This window comes from Lissotriton vulgaris, chromosome 12, assembly GCF_964263255.1.
Source record: "Lissotriton vulgaris chromosome 12, aLisVul1.2, whole genome shotgun sequence".
NCBI lineage: Eukaryota > Metazoa > Chordata > Amphibia > Caudata > Salamandridae > Lissotriton > Lissotriton vulgaris.
In genome coordinates, this window is record NC_141700.1 from 14,267,679 (window position 1) to 14,287,352 (window position 19,674).

A 19,674-nucleotide genomic window follows, 5' to 3' on the forward strand; every position below is an offset into this window, starting at 1 on the left:
TCACACCTTTACTTAATGTATCTCCCAGCTAACCCATGTCTCTCTTAGTGACTCAGAACACTCTCACACCTTTACTTAATGTGTCTCTCAACTAACCCATGTCTCCCCTAGTGACTCTGAACACTCTCACACCTTTACTTAATGTGTCTCCCAGCTTACCCGTCTCCCCTGTGTGACTCTGGACACTTTCACACCTTTTCTTAATGTGTCTCTCAACTAACCAATGTCTCCCCTAGTGACTGAACACTCTCACACCTTTACTTAATGTATCTCCCAGCTAACCCATGTCTCTCTTAGTGACTCTGAACACCCTCACACCTTTACTTAATGTCTCCCAGCTTACCCGTCTCCCCTGTGTGACTCTGGACACTTTCACACCTTTACTTAATGTGTCTCTCAACTAACCCATGTCTCCCCTAGTGACTCTGAACACTCTCACACCTTTACTTAATGTGTCTCCCAGCTTACCTGTCTCCCCTGTGCGACTCTGAACACTCTCACACCTTTACTTAATGTGTCTCCCAGCTTACCCGTCTCCCCTGTGTGACTCTGAACACACTCACACCTTTAATTAATGTATCTCCCAGCTAACCCATGTCTCTTAGTGACTCTGAACACCCTCACACCTTTACTTAATGTCTCCCAGCTTACCCGTCTCCCCTGTGTGACTCTGAACACTCTCACACCTTTACTTAATGTGTCTCCCAGCTTACCCGTCTCCCCTGTGTGACTCTGAACACACTCACACCTTTAATTAATGTATCTCCCAGCTAACCCATGTCTCTTAGTGACTCTGAACACCCTCACACCTTTACTTAATGTCTCCCAGCTTACCCGTCTCCCCTGTGTGACTCTGAACACTCTCACACCTTTACTTAATGTATCTCCCAGTTAACCCATGTCTCTCTTAGTGACTCTGAACACCCTCACACCTTTACTTAATGTGTCTCTCAACTAACCCATGTCTCCCCTAGTGACTCTGAACACTCTCACACCTTTACTTAATGTGTCTCCCAGCTTACCCGTCTCCCCTGTGTGACTCTGGACACTTTCACACCTTTACTTAATGTGTCTCTCAACTAACCAATGTCTCCCCTAGTGACTGAACACTCTCACACCTTTACTTAATGTATCTCCCAGCTAACCCATGTCTCTCTTAGTGACTCTGAACACCCTCACACCTTTACTTAATGTCTCCCAGCTTACCCGTCTCCCCTGTGTGACTCTGAACACTCTCACACCTTTACTTAATGTATCTCCCAGTTAACCCATGTCTCTCTTAGTGACTCTGAACACCCTCACACCTTTACTTAATGTGTCTCTCAACTAACCCATGTCTCCCCTAGTGACTCTGAACACTCTCACACCTTTACTTAATGTGTCTCCCAGCTTACCCGTCTCCCCTGTGTGACTCTGGACACTTTCACACCTTTACTTAATGTGTCTCTCAACTAACCAATGTCTCCCCTAGTGACTCTGAACACTCTCACACCTTTACTTAATGTATCTTCCAGCTAACCCATGTCTCTCTTAGTGACTCAGAACACTCTCACACCTTTACTTAATGTGTCTCCCAGCTTACCCGTCTCCCCTGTGTGACTCTGGACACTTTCACACCTTTACTTAATGTGTCTCTCAACTAACCCATGTCTCCCCTAGTGACTCTGAACACTCACACCTTTACTTAATGTATCTCCCAGCTAACCCATGTCTCTCTTAGTGACTCAGAACACTCTCACACCTTTACTTAATGTGTCTCTCAACTAACCCATGTCTCCCCTAGTGACTCTGAACACTCTCACACCTTTACTTAATGTATCTCCCAGCTAACCCATGTCTCTCTTAGTGACTCTGAACACTCTCACACCTTTACTTAATGTGTCTCCCAGCGTACCCGTCTCCCCTGTGTGACTCTGGACACTCTCACACCTTTACTTAATGTATCTCCCAGCTAACCCATGTCTCTCTTAGTGACTCAGAACACTCTCACACCTTTACTTAATGTGTCTCTCAACTAACCCATGTCTCCCCTAGTGACTCTGAACACCCTCACACCTTTACTTAATGTGTCTCTCAACTAACCCATGTCTCCCCTAGTGACTCTGAACACTCTCACACCTTTACTTAATGTGTCTCCCAGCTTACCCGTCTCCCCTGTGTGACTCTGGACACTGTCACACCTTTACTTAATGTGTCTCTCAACTAACCCATGTCTCCCCTAGTGACTCTGAACACTCTCACACCTTTACTTAAAGTGTCTCTTAACTAACCCATGTCTCCCATAGTGACTCTGAACACTCACACCTTTACTTAATGTGTCTCCCAGCTTACCCGTCTCCCCTGTGTGACTCTGAACACTCTCACACCTTTACTTAATGTATCTTCCAGCTAACCCATGTCTCCCCTAGTGACTCTGAACACTCTCACACCTTTACTTAATGTATCTTCCAGCTAACCCATGTCTCTCTTAGTGACTCAGAACACTCTCACACCTTTACTTAATGTGTCTCTCAACTAACCCATGTCTCCCCTAGTGACTCTGAACACTCTCACACCTTTACTTAATGTATCTCCCAGCTAACCCATGTCTCTCTTAGTGACTCTGGACACTCTCACACCTTTACTTAATGTATCTCTCAGCTTACCCGTCTCCCCTGTGTGACTCTGAACACTCTCACACCTTTACTTAATGTATCTCCCAGCTAACCCATGTCTCTCTTAGTGACTCTGGACACTCTCACACCTTTACTTAATGTGTCTCCCAGCTTACCCGTCTCCCCTGTGTGACTCTGGACACTTTCACACCTTTACTTAATGTGTCTCTCAACTAACCCATGTCTCCCCTAGTGACTCTGAACACTCTCACACCTTTACTTAATGTATCTCCCAGCTAACCCATGTCTCTCTTAGTGACTCAGAACACTCTCACACCTTTACTTAATGTGTCTCTCAACTAACCCATGTCTCCCCTAGTGACTCTGAACACTCTCACACCTTTACTTAATGTATCTCCCAGCTAACCCATGTCTCTCTTAGTGACTCTGAACACTCTCACACCTTTACTTAATGTGTCTCCCAGCTTACCCGTCTCCCCTGTGTGACTCTGGACACTTTCACACCTTTACTTAATGTGTCTCTCAACTAACCCATGTCTCCCCTAGTGACTCTGAACACTCTCACACCTTTACTTAATGTGTCTCCCAGCTTACCCGTCTCCCCTGTGTGACTCTGTACACTTTCACACCTTTACTTAATGTGTCTCTCAACTAACCCATGTCTCCCCTAGTGACTCTGAACACCCTCACACCTTTACTTAATGTGTCTCTCAACTAACCCATGTCTCCCCTAGTGACTCTGAACACTCTCACACCTTTACTTAATGTGTCTCCCAGCTTACCCGTCTCCCCTGTGTGACTCTGGACACTTTCACACCTTTACTTAATGTGTCTCTCAACTAACCCATGTCTCCCCTAGTGACTCTGAACACTCTCACACCTTTACTTAAAGTGTCTCTTAACTAACCCATGTCTCCCCTAGTGACTCTGAACACTCACACCTTTACTTAATGTGTCTCCCAGCTTACCCGTCTCCCCTGTGTGACTCTGAACACTCTCACACCTTTACTTAATGTGTCTCCCAGCTTACCCGTCTCCCCTGTGTGACTCTGAACACCCTCACACCTTTACTTAATGTGTCTCTTAACTAACCCATGTCTCCCCTAGTGACTCTGGACACTCTCACATCTTTACTTAATGAGTCTCACAGCTAACCCGTGTCTCTCCTAGTGACTCTGAGAACAGTCACTCAGGCATTCAGTCAGTCTCCCAGTTACTTCATGTCTGTCCACGTTGCCCCACCCTGTCATCACCCAGAGTAGATTTCTCATTGGAGTTTCCTGAAGCACACCAAACACACACTTCACATCACTGCCCTCTCTGAAACTTCATCGCAGCTCTTGACACCAAATGCTGGCCATGTCCCACAATGCCCCCTTAGTGACAGACCGGTGTCTTCAACCACTGCTGTGGCTGGGTATTGTGCACTTTGCCACTCTAGACTCATCTTGAATCTCTTCTCACATTTTGTTTTAAAACTTCATAGGACGGCTCATGCAATGGGCTGCAGCATTATGCTGCCCTCGGACGAGACGTCGCTGGTGCCACCTCTGTCAACTTGATGCCCTGTGACACCCCTCAGGATGTGTACAGTGGGGTGTCTCAGCAGGTGAGCTCATACCTAGACTTGTATTCCAGACTGCATTTAAATCCCTACTCTGCTGTTTCATTTGATTCACATATTGTAATATTAGCATTTTGTGACATTGTAACAAAGTTGTGATTTGTGTTGCTTGTCATTAAGCTATTGCAGCAGATCTGCCCCTGCGTGACATTTATACTGTTTCAGCAGATGTGCGTTGACTTTAAACTACTGTAACGTATCTACCTTTACCTGCCATTATGACGGATATGGAACCCTCACTGAGGGCCACGAATCATGTACACTGTTATCCGCTTCTGTCCTGCCCCGCAGCAAGGTGGCAGTGCATGGCTTGGGCTACGAGATGTCCAAGAAATTCAATAATCTTCATCAAGGTTTTGTCATTACAAGATTCATATCGTTCGTTCGTTTATTTACTTAGGCTTTATTGTATTGCGCTGATTGCAACCTCAAGGTTGCTTCAGCGGCCTGATGATCGTGGTGGTTAATCCTCTTTCTCCCTTAATCCTTAAGTGGTGTCACTTTCAAAGCATTAAGACAGACATTGTTATGTTGCTCTGCCTAGTGCCCCCTGCCTCAACAATGCCCTGTATTTATAGTGTTACCTACACTAATCATGTTTGCGCTCAATCTGGTGTCTGCTGTTCGATACCAAAGTTGTTTGACCTCTGTCTAGATTCAACTCCAACGCACATCTACCTTGACCCCTGCCAGGTCTGTCCTGCCCTTATCTAGCTCTGGTCTTGTGCTTTTGTACGGTTCCAGGACCTCTACCAGACATTGGTCAGGTGTCTCCATCTTTTGATCCTCCCAGACTTGGCCCAGTGTTGCCTCTTCTGACCTGTGCCTTTGTCCCCTGACCTGACTTTGACCTAGCAACACAGCCCTGTCATCGTGTTCACATTCTCGTGGTGTCACCCACTTGATTTCAACTTGATGTTTCGAGTGGGCTCCTCCTCCTACTGTTCCCAATATGATAACTGCCGGATCCCTTATAGATGTTCACGGCCCCAACCTGAGGCTGAGCTTGCTTAACCTGACACTCCGTGCTCGGGTCTGTGCTTGGCGTCCCCTGCCCTAACTTCAGCCATATGTGCCCTAGCCTCTTTCCTAGTGTCCATGCACCTCTTGCTAGCCCTAGTTTGACTGCTTCTTCCTGTTGCCAGTTTGAGCTCTGCTTGTAACCTTTGCCATAACCTTACCTATGCTTTTCGCACTTCAGGTTGAGGAGTTCCGTAAACGAGATGCTGAACGGGGCCTGAAGATTGCACAGGTGTTGGAAGGGTACATCAGCCGGAAGGTGGTGAAGCAGACGGTGATGACGATAGTGTACGGAGTCACGCGGTATGGAGGCCGACTGCAGATCGAGAAGCGGCTCCGTGAGATCGACAGCTTTCCTCAGGTATAATTGGAGCTCCTCTAAACTACAAGGCTAATAATGCATTTCTGAAATTTAAAAATGCCTGCTAAGTATCGTTGTTTGTGTGCGGTCTCCATGAGAAGCAACAGTACTCGCCTGTGGTCCTGTGTAGCACCTTCATGTTGGGCGTGAAGCAGTGGTGTCACTGCACACCGCACTCTCGAGCTTCTCGTGCTGATAAGCAAAGAAAGGAGGCAGCCCTGACGCCTCGTCAATGACTCCGTCACTTGTGGAAATGGTGCAAATCTGAGGCCTAGTCAGTGGGTCTGTCAGACCTAGGAGTGATGCCCATCTGAGGCCTAGTCAGTGGGTCTGTCGAACCTAGGAGAGATGCCCATCTGAGGCCTAGTCAGTGGGTCTGTCGAACCTAGGAGAGATGCCCATCTGATGCCTAGTCAGTGGGTCTGTCGAACCTAGGAGAGATGCCCATCTGTGGCCCGGTCAGTGGGTCTGTCAGACCTAGGAGTGATGCCCATCTGAGGCCTAGTCAGTGGGTCTGTCGAACCTAGGAGAGATGCCCATCTGTGGCCCGGTCAGTGGGTCTGTCAGACCTAGGAGTGATGCCCATCTGTGGCCCGGTCAGTGGGCCTGTCAGACCTAGGAGTGATGCCCATCTGTGGCCCGGTCAGTGGGTCTGTCAGACCTAGGAGTGATGCCCATCTGTGGCCCGGTCAGTGGGCCTGTCTGTTAATTCTGAAAGTGCTGCAGATCTTTGTCCTTGTCAGTGGGTCCGTCGCTGTGCATCTTGCCTGGAAGGAGTAGAGATCAATCGCCTACTTCTCATATGTAGTTAGAGTTGAAATGTACAAATACATATTTTTGTCCAGAGCAACCATGGCTGTAATTTAAACATAGATCCTAATTATGTACATTTAATGCTATCATGTTTGTATGAACTTTAAATATTTAGTAAGATATTTTCCTATTCTTCATCCAAAACACTAGTTTTGATTATTTATAAATGAATCTTCAAAAAAATATTCTTAGTCTTGTGTAATGAAAATAATTAATGTCTACTGAAAAGCAGTACAAAAATGTCCTATTTCACTTCTAAAACATCTGCTCACATTTGATCGTACACAACCTCAAGAGAAGACAATTATATACAGGTGAATTAAAAAATATGGAAAAAGCAAGGAGTAGTAAAGTGTGTGCAATAAACTCCACTCACAGAAACATTGTGAGCAGTGGTTGTGCTCCCTGGTGATTGAAGTGGGTTGAATATGAGGAACGTCTTAGCTTTGTATATGTATGATACATCTTTTTTAAATTATATGTAATTTGCTAGCATGTTTCGGACCAATCCTTCACAACTCCCAGGGGCCTTCTTTAAAAGAAACGAATGGCCGTGACAAAGGCATCTGGTTCATAGAAGTTGAAAATAGATATAAAGGCACCCGAGACACACACACAAAAATACATGGATGCACACATATTAAATTTCTCTTTGCATCTATTCAATAAACCACACATAAGAACCTGTGTCATGAATTCTAAGTCATTTATTATCAAACAGTATGATATGATATTTCCCACAACACCACTTTATCTTTTTCCCTTTTCTTGAGCGCAACCTGGGACCATTTTTATGATAATCTCATACTGTTTGATAATAAATGAATTAGAATTTATGACACAGGTTCTTATGTGTGGTTTATTGAATAGATGCAAAGAGAAATTTAATCGGATCCGGTGCCTCCCAAGATTTGGAAGGAATTTGAGGACGAATTATTCCGCCCCTTCAACAAATCTGCAATCAATCCTTGGTTACTGGCACTGTCCCAACCCATTGGAAATGGGCGCTAGTTTCTCCTCTGTTAAAGAAGCCCTCTTTGGATCCTGACTGTTCTAAGAACTATCGACCGATCTCCTTGCTGCCTTTCCCGGCTAACATAGTTGAGCGTTTGGATAGTAACACTCTTGTCAACCATCTCGAACGCCATCTATTATTGGATGGGGACCAATTTGGTTTTCGGCCTGCCCATGGGACCGAAACAGCCCTCATCACCGCTATGGACAAGCTTCAAAGGCGTGCAGACAGAAGACAGGCAGCATTCCTGATCCTGCTCGATATGTCTGCCGCCTTTGATACGGTGAACCATAAGATCTTAATGCAGCGGTTATGGGAGGCAGGAGTGAGAGACACTGCGCTGCTCTGGTTCCACTCTTTTTTGAAGGATAGGCAGCAGGCAGTCTCTATGCCACCTTTTCAGTCAGCTTTTTCCCTGGTATCACATGGAGTCCCTCAGGGCTCTGCTATCAGCCCCATTCTTTTTAATATTTATCTTAGACCTCTGATCTCTCTTATCAAAAGCTTCGGCATTGAGATTGTGAATTACGCCGACGACACGCAGATGATTCTCTCCCTGGAAGGCGAGGATTCTACTTCCTTGGAGGTTTTACATAATTGTCTGCGTGAAACGTCTAGGTGGCTGAAGGACAATTCCCTTCAGTTTAATGCAGGAAAGACGGAGGTGCTTTTCAGTGCTGGCACTAGGATTCCTCAACCTTTTCCACCTAATTTTTGGCCACCAGAAACGAGGACTTCTGTCCGGCCAGTGGAATCTGTTCGGAATCTGGGAGTCATGCTGGACCAGAGGCTCAGCATGGAAACGCATGTTCAAAAAATGTCTGCCTGCTGCTTTGCTATCCTTCGCTCTCTAAGGAAAGTCCTCCCCCTCCTACCTACCTGTGCTCGCGCTCAAGTGGTTAGATGTACCATCCTTAGCAGGCTGGACTATTGTAATGCCCTCCTGCTCGGGTCCCCTGAGTTTTTGCTGGATCGTCTCCAGAGGGTCCAATCAGCGGCTGCGAAACTGGCCCTGGGGCTCCCAAGAAGGTCTCATGGAGCATCCACACTGGCAAAGTTGCACTGGCAAAGCTGCACTGGCTTCCCATAAGGCAGAGGATCCAGTTTAAGGCCCTCTGTATAGTGTTCAGGGCCCTCCATGGAGCTGGCCCAGCTTCTTTGCAATCTAAATTTGCTTGGTATTCCCCTACTAGACCGCTTCGTTCCTCTGCCGCTAAACTGGTGGTTGTTCCCAGATTCAGAAAGGTTAGAGCCGGTGGCAGATCCTTTGAAGTAACTGCCGCCAGACTATGGAACACTCTTCTCATCGAGATAAGGCATATTGGTGAACTCCTCCCGTTCAGAAGGAGGATAAAAACTTGGCTATTCCCCTGCTAATCCGCTTCCCTCCGGTCTTTTTTATCTCTTAGCGCCAGGATGCCTGCAGTGGTGATGGTTGCGCTTTATAAATGCTTAAAATAAATAATAAATATCTATATTGTCTAATTAGAATTCCTTACCTTCTCTGCATAAATTGATTCGCAGAGGAAACAATAACTGTCGTCTGATCCAGGTCATGGACCACTGTTTGTATTCAAGAATAACGCCCAGGTCCGGACTGACCTTACAGGCAACCCCATTATCATTAATCATAAAAATATATTAACATATCATTTAAAAAAATCCAGATTCTCTCTGAACGAACCACACCTGTTAACTGGATCCGATAGAGAGATCTAGCCACAGATTCCTTACATTTGAATTTCCCAGGTGTCAGACTGGATCTGGAAGATTTTTCTATGAGCAATACCCATGCGCGCTGGTAGATGGCATTGGTGGATCACGCGTGATGAAGTCCGAGTCATCCGCCCCGGAAGTGATTGCAGCATCACCGCAGGGATGTGGAATTCCTATAGCCCGACGCCCTGGACATATTGTTAGGGCAACACGTTTTCATGTGTATTTTGTCCTCGGGACAAGTAGGCACAACCCCCTGGCGCACAAACCCTTTGGATGCCAGTTTGCAGTACACATTATGGATCAGGGAAGGGCACTGTCTGCAGTTAAGGTAATAATTTTGTCTAGACATGAATGCTGTTCAAACTTGTATTTATGGTTCATTAATTGAAATCTTTTATTATTAGGGCAACTCTAAGTAAATGTTGTTAGCTCTGACTGCACGACTGACAGTGGTTCCAGTATAAAAATGTGTACACACGTTTTCAAAGTTTAGTAGTATGATGCTATATATAATGCTCCCAGAATGCTCTCTGATCTGATGCAAACATTTGCAGAAGTTTGAAAGCAAAATTGATGATTCTGTGCTTTCAAAATAAAATGTTAATAAAAAATGAAAGCATGAAAAAAAAACATTTTGCTAAACTACTGTAAAATTTCCGGCACCATTTCTTTGCAGCATAGTAAGATGTGTTGATGCATGCTAGTGTTTCCCAAAAATATTCATAATGGAAAATGAGTGCAACCAGTTTCAATAAGATTAAGGGAAACACAAATATACAAGCACGGGCAGAGCCAGCAGGTCTGAAATTGGTGCTCAGCTTTTTAGTTTTGTCAATGTAGGACTTGTTTTGGCATGGTTTTTGTAAAATCTTATTGGTGTGAAAGCTGCCGGGCCCTCACCATTATAACAAAGATTGGTAAAAGCAAAGATTTTTATCGTCTCAAAAAGCACACACTGCCACAGTAGTTACTGGCACTGAACAAAACTACTTTGGGTGCCGCTATGCTCCTTGGAAAGAGCAGAATGCTGTCACTCCCAATGAAACTGACCGATGCAGAGAGAGAGACAGAGAGAGACAGAATTGTAATAAACACAAAAGGTCATGGTTCACGCCAAACCAAATTTGGGACCCAATTATTAAAGAAATTCTCTAAAGTGCACCCATGGTCTATGTCTTTGCATTAAGAGCAGCTATACGACTTTCGTGAATTCCCAAGAATTTGCAGAAGTAGGACAAGAAACGGTGCTCCTAGAAATTATTTGTGAATTGCCTTTTAGCATGAGCAAATATGCATGTGTAGATTTGCTCATGCGAAAATCTGAGTGTTGGCAAGAGCTATAATCCTCCAACCACTTTTTACCAACACTGGAGGATTTATGTCTGCCATTGTCAGGAGTACATTTCCAACTTTTCTCAGTACGGGAATAGATGAGAGAAGAGTTGTTGAAAACCCTTAAAACATGCACGTTAGTCGGTTTGCACAGACTCAAAATGGCATTCTAACTCTGGAACTATTACTTACCACAAGCTTCAACCCCAGTATGAATCTTGATCAGCTCAAACTCAATCTCGACAAGACTGAGTTAGTTCTTACTGGTCCCCCTGACAACCCCTGGAATTCCTCTTTTTGGCCACTTTCACTTGGACCTTCCCCTTCCCCTGTTGACTCAGTTAAGAGCCTTGGCATCACCATCTGCAAGGACCTCTCCATGAGGGCGCAAGCTAACTCAGTTGTTTCTACCTGCTTTTAACATCTGCGCTGCATCCGCAAAATCAGCAGACTCCTCTCCTGAGAAACTCTGGTGCAGGTCACCCTGGAACTAGTCATGTCTTGCATCGACTATGCGAACTCCCTATATGTGGGCATACCAGCATATCAATCACAACGCCTCCAACTCATCCAGAATCAGGCAGCCAGGTTGATCTATGGCCTGCCAAGATATAGCCACACTAAGCCTCTCCTTAAGAGCCTTCATTAGCTCCCTGTTACCCAGCGCGGCCTTTTAAAACTTGGCTCCTGATTCACAAAACCCTTTCCTCTCAGGGTCCCGCTTTCATTTCCTCCCTTTTACACCGATATGTTCCCCAACGTGTCCTCCGCTCCTCAAATTCCAACCTTCTTACCCCTTGCTCTTTCAGGCGTAAGAAACACGGAGGCCGGAGATTCTCCACCCAGGCTCCTCTCCTCTGGAACTCCCTTCCCCCTGCACTTCGCCTTCTCCCCTCCTACGTTCATTTTAGAAAATCATTAAAAACCTGGCTTTTCTCGTTTGCTCACAACTAGTCCGCCCCATGATGTGCCGCACAGCCCTTCCACTCCAGCGCCAAGAAACCGTAGGTGAACACGCGCTTAACAAATCCCATTTATCATGTATCATATCATATGTAGATCTGCGGAAACGTTGCAACATAACGGCATTGCAAGTATTCAAACACTACTTTGGTATAAACCCTGGCTCAATCAGAGAGGCTATATCAAAGCTCTTATATAATGAGATTGCTGCCATAATATGTCGCCGCACTACATGGCACAAAAGGGACAAGTAGATTTAAGAAGCAACCTGCCCTATGGACAACTTGATATTTTATTTAATTCCACACCCCTAGTCACCTATATAGCGCCACTTCGGCATGCTAATATCAGGTCTTTTCTTTCCGCGTCAGTCAAGGGCTGATCCGTGAAGAGAGCTACCCTCTATCACTTTTTGACAGGTTTTTTCCCAATTTTTGTTTTTGGTGTGTAGGTACCATATCTAGAAGGACTTTGGGTTCAAGCTGTGCGGTACCTGTTACCGCGCCATTTCAGTGAGCGACCCACTTTTGGTTTGGCTCTAGTGTCTGGAGCGCGACCACAACTCAGTCATGCTCCGACTGCTGGGTCATGGCTCCGAAGGCTTTTAGGGAGTGGTCCCAAAAGTTGCTTGCAGCCCGGCTGGCTACACCTTGTCGCTCGACTCCTCAGAGGTCAGGGCCCTGTTGAGAGGAAGGTCCTGGCACCGCTCCAGGAGTCCCAAGTCCTCTTCGTCCCACTTAAAATCGTTTGGACATTCAGGTAAGAGGCACAAAAAAACACAAGAAGTCGAACTGTGCTTTGACTTTTCCCTGTCCGTCAGCCGACACGATTGAGGAGGACCCGCTGCACTTATGCTTGATCCTGCTCCATGGCTCCCTGAATTTCTGGCAGCCGGGGGGACCTCTGCCTAACTTTAAGAATTTTAAGGCCATGCACCTCATTTCTGGGTTGCCTGACTCCACCATAGTGTTTTAGGGCCCCGTGGGGTCTGAGGGGCTCAATTGGGTTCCGCGCCAGCGGCTCCGCTGTCGATGTTCCTCTATGGATCTGGGGATGGATTTGGTTTGGCTACGGTCATGCCTTTGCGACCTTCCCTGGCGCCGACCTCAACGCACTGGATGTAGCTGGTGCACCCAACCTTGCCCCCCCAACAGCAGCATCAGCCCCATTCTGATTCCTGATTATCCGAAGCCGGTACTGCGCAGACTGATGCCAGGTTCGGCACCAACAGGAGTTCCAGGGCCTGTCTCGCTTCCTGAGCCCTATTCTGAAGGGCTAGGAGTGGGAGAAGATTGGGAGGGGTCGCTGGACCCTTTAGAAGACCAGCCGGAATAGGAACAATATGAGGAACTGGGTGAGGCCAGTGGCCTGGACACTTCTCCAGATACTGGCATGCTTTCTCCCCCTCCCGGGCTACGGAGGAGGGAGTGTCGTATGCAATGGTGGTGCGAAAGGCGACTGAGGTCTTTGGCATTTGTGGCAGTCAAGACTAACATCTTGATGGATGTGAAAACAGCCGGGCGTTTCGTCCTCAGAGCCCCTACTCCCATTTAGTGAGGCCCTCAGGGACTTCCTAATGGGAACCTGGTCCAAGCACAACACACAGACTCCTGTGAAGAGGACAAGTGCCAGCCGCCATCACCCTGCTCCGTGCAACCCCACTTTCCTCACCACCCACTCTACCCCAGAGAGTTTCGTAGTCCAGGCATCTACTACCCAGGGCACGTTGCCTTCCACTCCCCCAGATAGGAATTCCAAGAGGCTGAAAATGTTTTCTTCCGCCATCCTTGCATTGTGGTTGGTGAACACTGAATGTTTATTGGGCCGTTACTTCCACACTCTGTGGGAGATGGTTGCCCAAGTGCTGCCACAGGTCCCAGAGGAGACCCGGCCGTCCTTTCCCAAGCAGTGGCAGATGGGAGAGATGCAGCAAAATTCGCCATTCGATGTGGACCGACTCTCTGGCCAGAGCGATATCGACAGTGTCTGTCAGATGCCATGCATGGCTGAGAACATCTGGATTCCAGGCTTTACCCATGTATGTATGTAAATGTAAATGTATAGGCATTTATATAGCGCACTACTTACCCGTAGGGTCCCAAGGCGCTTCGACCGCTGCGAAACCCTTCCTGGCTTCCCTGAGAGATGGTCCCTTAATGGGTATCTCCAGGGTGAGACCAGGCATCCCCGGCGGTCTGGTGGGGCCGTTAGTGAAGATGAGGCAAGCTAATGCCCAGAGTTGCCGAGTGTGATCGCTGATCAGAGTGGGCACCGAGGCGAGAGATTTATCGAGTCCGCTGACCCTGGTCCAGAAACCTGCCGCGCCGGGAATCGAACCCTGGTCCCAGGCCGTCCTCTGCTCTCGGGTCTGCCGCCTCTAACCAGTGAGCCACACTACTTCACTTGCACTTGCCCTTTGATGGCACCCGTCTTTGCGGAGACAAGATAGACATGGTGCTGGAGTGTTTTTAAGGACTCGAGGACTACGGCCAAGTCCTTAAGCCTCTCAGTGGCCGCACGACCCCAGACTGCCTTATGCCTCTTTTCGTGTCTACAGAAGGGGCTTTCAGCCGGGCTAGCCATACCCAAGCCACTGAGCCATGCAAGTTCAGCAACCTGTGCACAGCTGCAGGCGCGTTTCATTCCAACCATGTGGGTCAGGTGACCAGAGGTCGGGCAGATCCCCCTCCTTCCTCCCCCTGCAGCTTTAGCCTCCAAACCCTCCTAGTCTCACCCTTCCAGACCATGGACATCCATTTAGTGGCAGGATCAGCCATCACTTCCACCAATGGTAGAACATCACCTGGTACAGATGGGTCCTCCAGATAGTATGAAGGGGCTCCTCCCGCCCCTTAGAGACCACCTATCCCTCCAGGCCGCTATCCAACGGCCGGCGGACGGAGGATCATTTAAATTCTCTCCAGGAGGAAAGCATGACTCTCTTGGCCAAGAGATCCTTAGAGAGGGTTCTGGCGCCAGAAGTAGGCTGTGATTGCTATTATCGTTCCTTTCTGGTCCCAAAATAGGACAAGGGCCTTCGTCTTATCCTAGACCTAAGAGTCCTCAACTACTTGCGTAAAAAAGGAAAAGCCCAGATGCTCACACCAGCTCAGGGCCTATTTGCCCTGGACCCGGGAGACTAGATGGTAGCATTAGACTTACAACACGACTATTTCCACATTCCCGTCATGCCTGCTCATTGGTGCTACTTACGGTTTACCGTAAGTCACAAGCATTTTTGGTTCATCGTGCTCCCCTTTGATTTTACCAACGCCCCACGGATGTTCACCAAGGTGATGGTGGTGGTCGCAGCTCATGTGCGCGGATCAGGGGCATAATCTTCTCCAACCTCGATGACTGGTTGTTGAAGGCGGGCTCGCCCCAGGCTGTCGTCTTCCACTTTCAGACTACGGAGGACCTCCTGCATTCGTTGGGGTTCACTATCAACGTGAAGAAGTCACACCTGACTCTCTCTCAGAGGCTCCCTTTCATCGGAGTAGTTCTGGACACAGTGCAGTTTCGTGCCTATCCTCTCGAGCGATGAGTCCAGGATATTTAGTCTATGATACTGATGTTTCAGCCTCTATCCTGGATTTCAGAAAGAATGACTCTGAGGCTGCTGGGCCTCATGGCGTACTGCATCCTGCTAGTGACACATGCCAGATGGCATAATCGGGCTCTGCAGTGGGACCCGATGTACCAGTGGGTGCCGCATCAGGGGAATTACTCCGAAATGGTCCAGAATTTGGAGGGAACTGCATGAGACCTGCACTGGTGGCTAAAGGGCCGTAATTGAGTCGGAGGCAGACCCCTCTCCCTTCCCTAAATAGATCTCACAGCAGTGACAGATGCGTCACTCCTGGGATGGGGCGGCCATCTGGGAGAAGTGGAGATCAGAGGACTCTGGTCTCCAGGGGAATCTGGACTCCACATCAACTTGCTGGAGCTCTGGGCGACCCGACTGGCTTTTAAAGCCTTTCCACCCTCTATCAAAGGAAGGCTAGTGCAGGTGTGCACCACCACCACCATGTGGTACTGTAACAAACGGGGTGGGGTGGGGTCGTGGGCCATATGTCAGGCGGCCCTGCATCTCTGCACATGGATGGAACAGCAGGGCATATCCCTCGTGGTAAGACATCTTGCAGGTTCTCTGAATGCCAGGGCGAATGAACTCAGCCGGCGATGCCTAGTGGATCACAAATGGCATCTTCATCCGGGGGTGACGCAAGGTCGCTTTCAGCAGTGGGCAGAGTCTTGGTTAGATTTGTTTGCCTCTGCCGAGAACACGCAATGTCAGCAGTTTTGCACGCTGGAGTTTCCAAGGTGGCTCTCGCTCGGAGACACTTTTCATTTCGAGTGGCATTCTGGCTTCCTGTACACCTTTCCATCCAGACGACTCCTGCCCAGACTTCTCAAGAAGATCCGGATCGACTGGGCCCAAGTCATCCTTGTGGCTCCGTATTGCGGACGGAGAGTTTGGTATCCTGAGCTCTTGCAAATGAGCATCAACCCTCCTTGTCAGGCTGTCCCTTTGGGAGGATCTTCGGTTGCAGCAGCAGGGGAGGGTTCTCCACCCGAACCTGTCAACTGTACGCCTTTTTGCGTGGCGATTGAGCGGTGGCAGTTTACAGCTTTTGACCTCCCTCCCTAAGTTTGCAATGTTATTCTGGCAGACGGGCATCCCCCCACTAAAACAGTATATGCCTGCAGGTGGATGAAATTTTTATTTTGTACAGAGAAGTAGATCGCTCCTCGTTCTGCTTCCATTTCCGATGTCTTACTTTTTATTTTAATCCTCACCTACCAAGAAGGGCTCTCTTCTGGGCACCTGGAGAGGGTATTTATCTGCTGTGTCTGCTTCCCTGAGGCTGCCAGACAAACCCTCCTTATTTAAGTCACCTATTGTAAATAGAATCTTAAAAGGTCTTGTACATATGTAACCACCTTCCCCTGCATTATGCCTCAGTGGGACCTTAATTTGATACTCACCTTCATCATGTGCGCTCTATTTGGAACCTCTGCACAATTGCCCCTCCGACTGCTCACCATCAAAACAGCCTGTTTAGTGGCAATCACATCTGCTGGGAAGGTGATTGAACTGCCGGCTCTATCATTCAAGCCTCCCTTCTTGACGGTATTCCCTGACAAATTGATGCTTCGCACTAGAGCATCTTTCCTTCTGAAAGGGATAACACCCTTTCATGTGGGACAGTCTGTCACCTTGCCCGCTTTTTATGCTACTTCACATCCCTTTAAGGAAGAGGCACGACTCCCCTCCTGGATCCACAAAGAGCTTTGCCGTTCTATCTTGACCGCACAAAAGATTTCCAGGTGAATTACCAACTCTTTGTGAGGTTGGTGCGTTGAAAGGTCAGACGGTGCACACATGGACCATCTCTCGGTGAGCCGTTCTCTGCAACAAGATCTGCTATGCTTTGGCGAAGAAGCAGCCTCCTGAAGCCTTAAGAGCTCATTGCACCAGAGCTGAAGCTGCGACCACTGCACTAACACGTGGAGTCCGAGTCCTGGATATCTGTCAGGCAGCGACATGGGCGTCTCTGCACACATTCACCAAACACTACTGCCTGGACAGTCGGGTCCGCAGGAACGGGCACTTCACCTGTTCGGTCCTGCAGGGCTTCCTAGTATAGCATTTGTCAGCAGCCCTCCACAGAGGATGGTATTGCTTGGGTATCTATTCAGAGTTAAGGAATCTGCAGCCAGATATCACTGTCAGATGAACAAGTTGCTTACCTTCAGGAACGCCTTAGCTGGTAGAGACATGATCTAGCTACAGATTCCTTACCGACCTAGCCATCCTCCTAGTACTGAGGATGTTTCTAGGGTCAAAATTGTTCCCTTTCAGGGCTCTAGCTGTTTGAAACACACCAATGTCTGATGTCTCCATCACTCCCCGTTTCTGGTGTGGAAAGTATTGATAAGTAATTGACATCAGCATGCCGAGTTGGCACCTATATAGATGACACAGAGCCAACCGACTCCATCTACAGGCACGCAGGAGTGTATTGCTTGAAGAAAAATCTTCCGGATCCAGTCCGATGCCTGAGAAATTCAAAGGTAAGGAATCTGGGGCCAGAAATAGTCTCCACAAGCGAAGGCGTTACCGAATGTAAGTAACTTGTTCTTCACTACCCATTTTGATCTCTGTGGTGATAGGGTTTTTCAGAAAGAGACCAGGTATTAATTTATATGGAAATTTGTACTTAAGCCATTAAAATATGATATGTATTAAGGAATTTGTTGCAGGTCCCCTCTGATTCTGCGAGTCTAAGGTTATCAAAAATGTTAACAGTGGAAAGGCAGGCAAGACTATTCTACTCCGCTATATTGTAATGAAGCGGTACACCCTTCATCGCCTCGCAGGCATTGTATTCACTACATCTAGCTCACTGGTGTCTGGAATTTTCACAGGTGCACTAGAGTCTTAGAGCTGTGCAAGAATCTGTTCTAGAAGAGCTTAGATTCTCCTCAAAAAGAGAATCCAGTTGAAAAGCGACAACTGGAGTCACAGATATGTCATAAGCTGACACTAATTAATTAATTAATTAATTGTGGGTTTGTAATGCGCTAGAATCGACTCCCGAAGGAGTATCTCTGCGCAGTAGACCGCTGGGGAACCCGTCCTGGCTTTCCCTGTGAGATGGTCCCTACTGGGTATCTCCAAGGTGAAACCAGGCATCCCCGGTGCATGTGGGGGGCCGTTGTGGAGATGAGGCAAGCTAATGCCCAGAGTTGCCGAGTGTGATCTCTGGTTAGAGTAGGCACCGAGATGAGAATTATCGAGTCCGCTGACCCTGGTGCACAACCCTGCCGCGTCGAGAATTGAACCCTGGTCCCGGGCCGTCCTCTGCTATCGGGTCTGCCGCCTCTAACCAGTGATTCAGAAAAGGGGGTGGTGATGAACAGTGTCTGAATTAAGCAGACCACTCTTACCCAGTCCAAAGATCAGGGCTTGATCCATCACCGTTTTTTTAGCTCACTGCACCATCCCAGCTCAGAACCTGGCTACATGCAAATTAGTCTGTTCCTGTCCCAGTGCATGATGGGAACAGGGCAAACCAAACTACCAAGCCAATTCTTATACTGGGAAGGAAACAAGCTACCGTTGACCGGTTTCTGGCATTTCAGCCGTCGTCGGCCCGGCTTGCTTGAATCCTGATGGTGCAATGAGCAAGGGACTCACATCTGAGTATACCCTCCCACACATAGTGTGGACAAAATCGATTTTGGAAAAGGGGGTGGTGATGGACAGAGTGTCTGAATTAAGCAGACCACTCTTACCCAGTCCAAAGATCAGGGCTTGACCATCACCGTTTTTTAGCTCACTGCACCATCCCAGCTCAGAACCTGGCTACATGCAAATTAGTCTGTTCCTGTCCCAGTGCATGATGGGTACAGGGCACACCAAACTACCAAGCCAATTATTATACTGGGAAGGAAACAAGCTACCGGGGACCGGTTTCTGGCATTTCAGCCGTCGTCGGCCCGGCTTGCTTGAATCCTGATGGTGCAATGAGCAAGGGACTCACATCTGAGTATACCCTTCCACGCTTATGGTAGACAAAATGATTCAGAAAAGGGGGTGGTGATGAACAGAGTGTCTGAATTAAGCAGACCACTCTTACCCAGTCCAAAGATCAGGGTTTGATCCATCACCTTTTTTTTAGCTCACTGCACCATCCCAGCTCAGAACCTGGCTACATGCAAATTAGTCTGTTCCTGTCCCAGTGCATGATGGGAACAGGGCAAACCAAACTACCAAGCCAATTCTTATACTGGGAAGGAAACAAGCTACCGGGGGCCAGTTTCTGGCATTTCAGCCGTCGTCGGCCCGGCTTGCTTGAATCCTGATGGTGCAATGAGCAAGGGACTCACATCTGAGTATACCCTTCCACGCTTATGGTGGACAAAATGATTCAGAAAAGGGGGTGGTGATGAACAGTGAGCCACACCACTCCACTAATGCACTAATGCACATTTGATGCTCCACTCACTTTTTCACATGGGTGTTTTCAATTGATTAGCATGTTGTTATGTTGTAGTTGGTGCACAAGACTGTTTAATGGGGAAGTTGGTACCCTGCTCATTAGTTCTAGTCTCAAAGTGATATTAGCAACATCCCCTGGACACTTAATACTTTAATTATAATATAGTTATTTATTAATTTTATGACATAGACAGTATTTTCTTT

The 19,674-nt window shown here is 47.7% G+C and overlaps 1 protein-coding gene across 2 annotated transcripts in view; it reads left to right on the forward strand.

The window, feature by feature from the left end:
- POLRMT (RNA polymerase mitochondrial) overlaps positions 1 to 19,674 on the forward strand; it is a 178,158-nt gene that overhangs the window by 132,910 nt on the left and 25,574 nt on the right. For both annotated transcript variants that reach the window (XM_086946739.1, XM_086946740.1), the window contains 2 exons: positions 4,102 to 4,224; positions 5,441 to 5,620. In XM_086946739.1, coding sequence (XP_086802865.1) covers positions 4,102 to 4,224; positions 5,441 to 5,620 — 303 coding nt within the window. The remainder of the gene's footprint in view (positions 1 to 4,101; positions 4,225 to 5,440; positions 5,621 to 19,674) is intronic.